The sequence below is a fragment of the Trypanosoma theileri genome (genome assembly GCF_002087225.1).
Source record: "Trypanosoma theileri isolate Edinburgh chromosome Unknown TM35_Tth_68_V1, whole genome shotgun sequence".
NCBI lineage: Eukaryota > Euglenozoa > Kinetoplastea > Trypanosomatida > Trypanosomatidae > Trypanosoma > Trypanosoma theileri.
Window position 1 is genome coordinate 5,196 of NW_021639910.1, and position 3,689 is coordinate 8,884.

Genomic DNA, 3,689 nt, shown 5'->3' on the forward strand with positions numbered 1-3,689 from the left:
GTGTTTTGTGTGTGTTTTTGCTCTCTCTGTGTTTATCCTATAATAATTATTATTGCTACTCCATTGTGTGTGTGTGTGTTCTTGGAGACTCTCTTTGTGTGTGCACCTGGGCTTGCACTGTGATGAACTGTTTTTTTTTTTACAGTGAAGGAAAAGAAGTAATAATAACAGATGAATTTATATTTATAATTGCGTGTATATACGTATAGACGTACACCCATAGTTGGTGTATTTCTTGTGTTTACTGGTTAAATTGGGCTAATGGTTAATATCTGTTTCTTTACTTGATGATTTTGCTGGGGCATTGAGCCTTTTTGTGAGATATTTGTGAGTGTGTTCTTTTTTGTTTTTCTTTTCACTCTTACTGATGCTATTGCGCTGTATTGCATTCTTTAACTGGTAGGTGTTTACTTTCACGATGTGAGTTTCCATAGTGGTAATCGTTTTGTGTGTATCCTAACATGTTTGATACTTCATTTATTTTCTTTTTTTTCTTTTTGGTTGTCTTTCTTTCTAGATCAGTGTTTTTACGCAAACCAAACTATTGTCTCTCTCATGATGATGGTGCTGCGCCGTGTGATGTGTGTGTTGGCCGTTGTGCTTTGCTGTGTCTGCGGGTATACCATGGCGGCTGCTGCTTCTGGTTCTGCTGGACAACGAAAAGCGGAGATGGCTTTTTTTACTGATGTGTTTGCCACTGAGGCTCGAATTGTGGGTTTCGTACCAGTTGGAGATGATAAACGTCAGTCCTCAAATTTAGCCAAGCCAGGCGAAAAAAATATTGTGGCTCAACATAATAGTGGTCAAGGAAACGATTCGTTGGGGCCTCAAGGACCTCCTGGCGGCTTTGGTTCTGAGAGTGTCGAAAGTTCTCGTTTGACGTCTGTGGATAGTGGAGAGGAAGGGAGGGAGAATCAGTTGATTGAGAACGAAGTTGTGCTTCCTGGACCTGAGGCAAAAGAAAAGGATGGTGTGAGGACCGGTGAGCCACTGGATCAGACACATCAAGAACAAAATCAGCAACTTGGAGGGACTGGTGGAAAACTGGCAGGACAAAGTGAGCAGAGAACAGTTGAGTCACCACGTGGTCAGGATGGTTTGTCTGAGTCAGCCGTCCAAAGTAATGCTATTTCTCATGCATCTGATAGTGCTGCTTCTGATAGTAATCTTCCCGGTGTTGGTACTAATTCTGGACATTCTCCTGCTGCTGTTGTTTCTCCAGCACCTGCACCTGCCGAGAGGACTGAGGCTGCGTCTGCAGGGGACAAACAAGCTGCAAGCAGCGGCAGCAGTGCAACTAACGCGGACAGTGAAGCCAACCAAACCACTCCAGCTGCAAGTACAACAGAGAACAATAACTCAGCAAACACGGACTCAAACAGTGTCAATACACCCAATAATGAGGAAACGACCACCACCACCACCACAACAACAACAACAACACTTCCTCCTGAACTCACAAACAATAAGAAGGGTGATGCAGACAGCAGCAGCAGTATCAGCAGTTCTGTGTGGGTGCGTGTACCACTACTGATTGTGGTTACACTGTCCTGTATTCTTGTATGCTGATTGTAATGGTGTGGTGGTGTGACTCAGGTCATCCTTTGTTTTCTTTTTCTTTTTTTTGCATGCATCCACACTACAGTCTAACTAATCTTACACCTGTTGGGATTATCTTCTTTTTTGTTTCTTAATTTTATTGTGTTTTGTGTGTTGTTTTTGCTCTCTATGTGTTTATCCTATAATAATTATTGCTACTCCATTGTGTGTGTGTGTGTGTGTTCTTGGAGACTCTCTGTGTGTGTGTGCATCTGGGCTTGCACTGTGATAATGATGATGAACTGCTTTTTGCAGTGGAAAGAAAAGGAAATAATAATAACAGATGAATTTATATTTATAATTACGTATATACACACATATATAGACTTACACCCATAGTTGGTGTATATTTCTGTGTTAACTGGATAAATTGGGCTAATGGTTAATATCTTTTTCGTTTGCTTATGGTTTGCTGGAATCATGGTGTGCTCTTGACGTGTAGTGTTATGGTGGTACGCCTTGTTTAGATGGAAAAAAAATAATAGTTAATACAATTTGTATTCTTAATTGCTTGAACAGACCAGCATACCCAGTGGACTGTGTTATTATTGTGCGGTTGGTGCTTCTCTCAATTTGTCTTTGCAGACATTTTTGTTTATTTTGGCGCTGTGTGCTCTCGGTTTCAATGTGACGTTGAATTGTATTGTGCAGAGAGTAAATAAAAAGGAATTCATGTATATTCATACTTTAGCACATGGTTCTACTTAAAGTGAAAGGGGTATTTATTTCTGTGCTTGCTTCCTCAGGTCGTTCTCTCAATTTCTTTGTTTTTTTTTGAGGGGTTAATTGGGCTTATCTGTTTGTTAATGGGTACTGTGTACTTTTTGCTTCATTTGGACGCTATCTGAGTGATGGTTGCAGATTTCCGTTATGTGTAGTTTGTTGTTAACCTTTTCATTTCGATCTCTTTTGTGCCTTTCTCTTTATTTGTGTTTTTGTTGCCCCTTTCTCTTTTTTGTTTTGCTTAGTTCACTAAATTGAGATAGTAATACCAACGGTGAAAAGTAATGATGTCACTAAGCCACTTTCTCTGTATTCTCACTATCGCACTGTGTTGTCTCTGCAGCTCTGTGGTAGCTGTAGAGAATGAAAAATCACTTGAGGATAAAGATAAGGATCCCGGTCCTAAGGGTCCACCTCTTCTTGGTGTTTTGCCTCCTGTATCTTCTACCTGTCCACCTAATTCAGTAGCCGAGCCATCTGAATCTCAGTGTTCTAATGATAGTTTGGGTGTCGGTGATCGTAGTCAAGAGGAGGAAGATTTACTTAAGAATCAGTTGGTTGAGGTAGAAGAAGAAACAGTCAGTGCAGGTTTGGGAGGAGGATTAAAAGCTGGACAAGCAGTTCATCATTCTGATCCGGAAAAAAGTGTACCTGCAATAGTTCTTACCAATGAGAAAGCTGACCTTGATGTGAGTCTTCCAAAGGTAAATATAGAAAATCATCACCATGAGAAAGAAAAGAATAAAGACTCTGAAAACACCCTTCTTGTTAAAGGTGTGGCTGAGAATGAACGTCAGAATGGAAACAATCGTGGTAATGAAGCACAACCATCTACCGGTCAAACTAATTCAGATTCACTACAAGGAGGAAGAGGTATAAATGATAATGGATCCCAAGTTGTTTCTGTCAATACTGGTCATGATCAAGGTGGTGGGGATAATCCAAAAGTAGAGAAGAAAACAGAAGAGAAGGCGAATGCTCCAGTAAGTGAACAAGCAGAAGAGACGAGGAAAAGTGAAAAAGATGCACAATCTGATTCTTCTACTGTATCCAGTACAGTTATTACTGACACTCAAGAACACCGTTCTCAGCAAGAACAGACACCCTCTTCACTGGAATCTCAATCACACAACGATACAACTGAGAACGATAACTCAACGAGTACGAACTCTGACACTCCCAACACACCCCGTAATGAAGAATCAACCACCACCACTACTACCACAACAACACTTTCTCCTAAACTCACAAACAACAAGAAGGGTGATGCAGACAGCAGCAGCAGTATCAGCAATTCTGTGTGGGTGCGTGTACCACTACTGATTGTGGTTACACTGGCCTGTATTCTTGTGTGCTGATTGTGTGGT

The 3,689-nt window shown here is 41.0% G+C and overlaps 2 protein-coding genes across 2 annotated transcripts; both read left to right on the forward strand.

Moving 5' to 3' along the window:
• Positions 1 to 555: 555 nt before the first annotated feature.
• On the forward strand, positions 556 to 1,569 carry TM35_000681020 (uncharacterized protein; the record flags this gene model as incomplete). The annotated part of the gene is made up of 1 exon (XM_029031149.1): positions 556 to 1,569. One exon carries the CDS (start codon positions 556 to 558, stop codon positions 1,567 to 1,569), a length of 1,014 nt encoding a protein of 337 aa, XP_028877536.1.
• A 1,037-nt stretch (positions 1,570 to 2,606) lies between these two features.
• Positions 2,607 to 3,680, forward strand: TM35_000681030 (uncharacterized protein; the record flags this gene model as incomplete). The annotated part of the gene is made up of 1 exon (XM_029031150.1): positions 2,607 to 3,680. The coding sequence occupies one exon, from the start codon at positions 2,607 to 2,609 to the stop codon at positions 3,678 to 3,680; it is 1,074 nt and encodes a 357-aa protein (XP_028877537.1).
• Between the last annotated feature and the right edge of the window lie 9 nt (positions 3,681 to 3,689).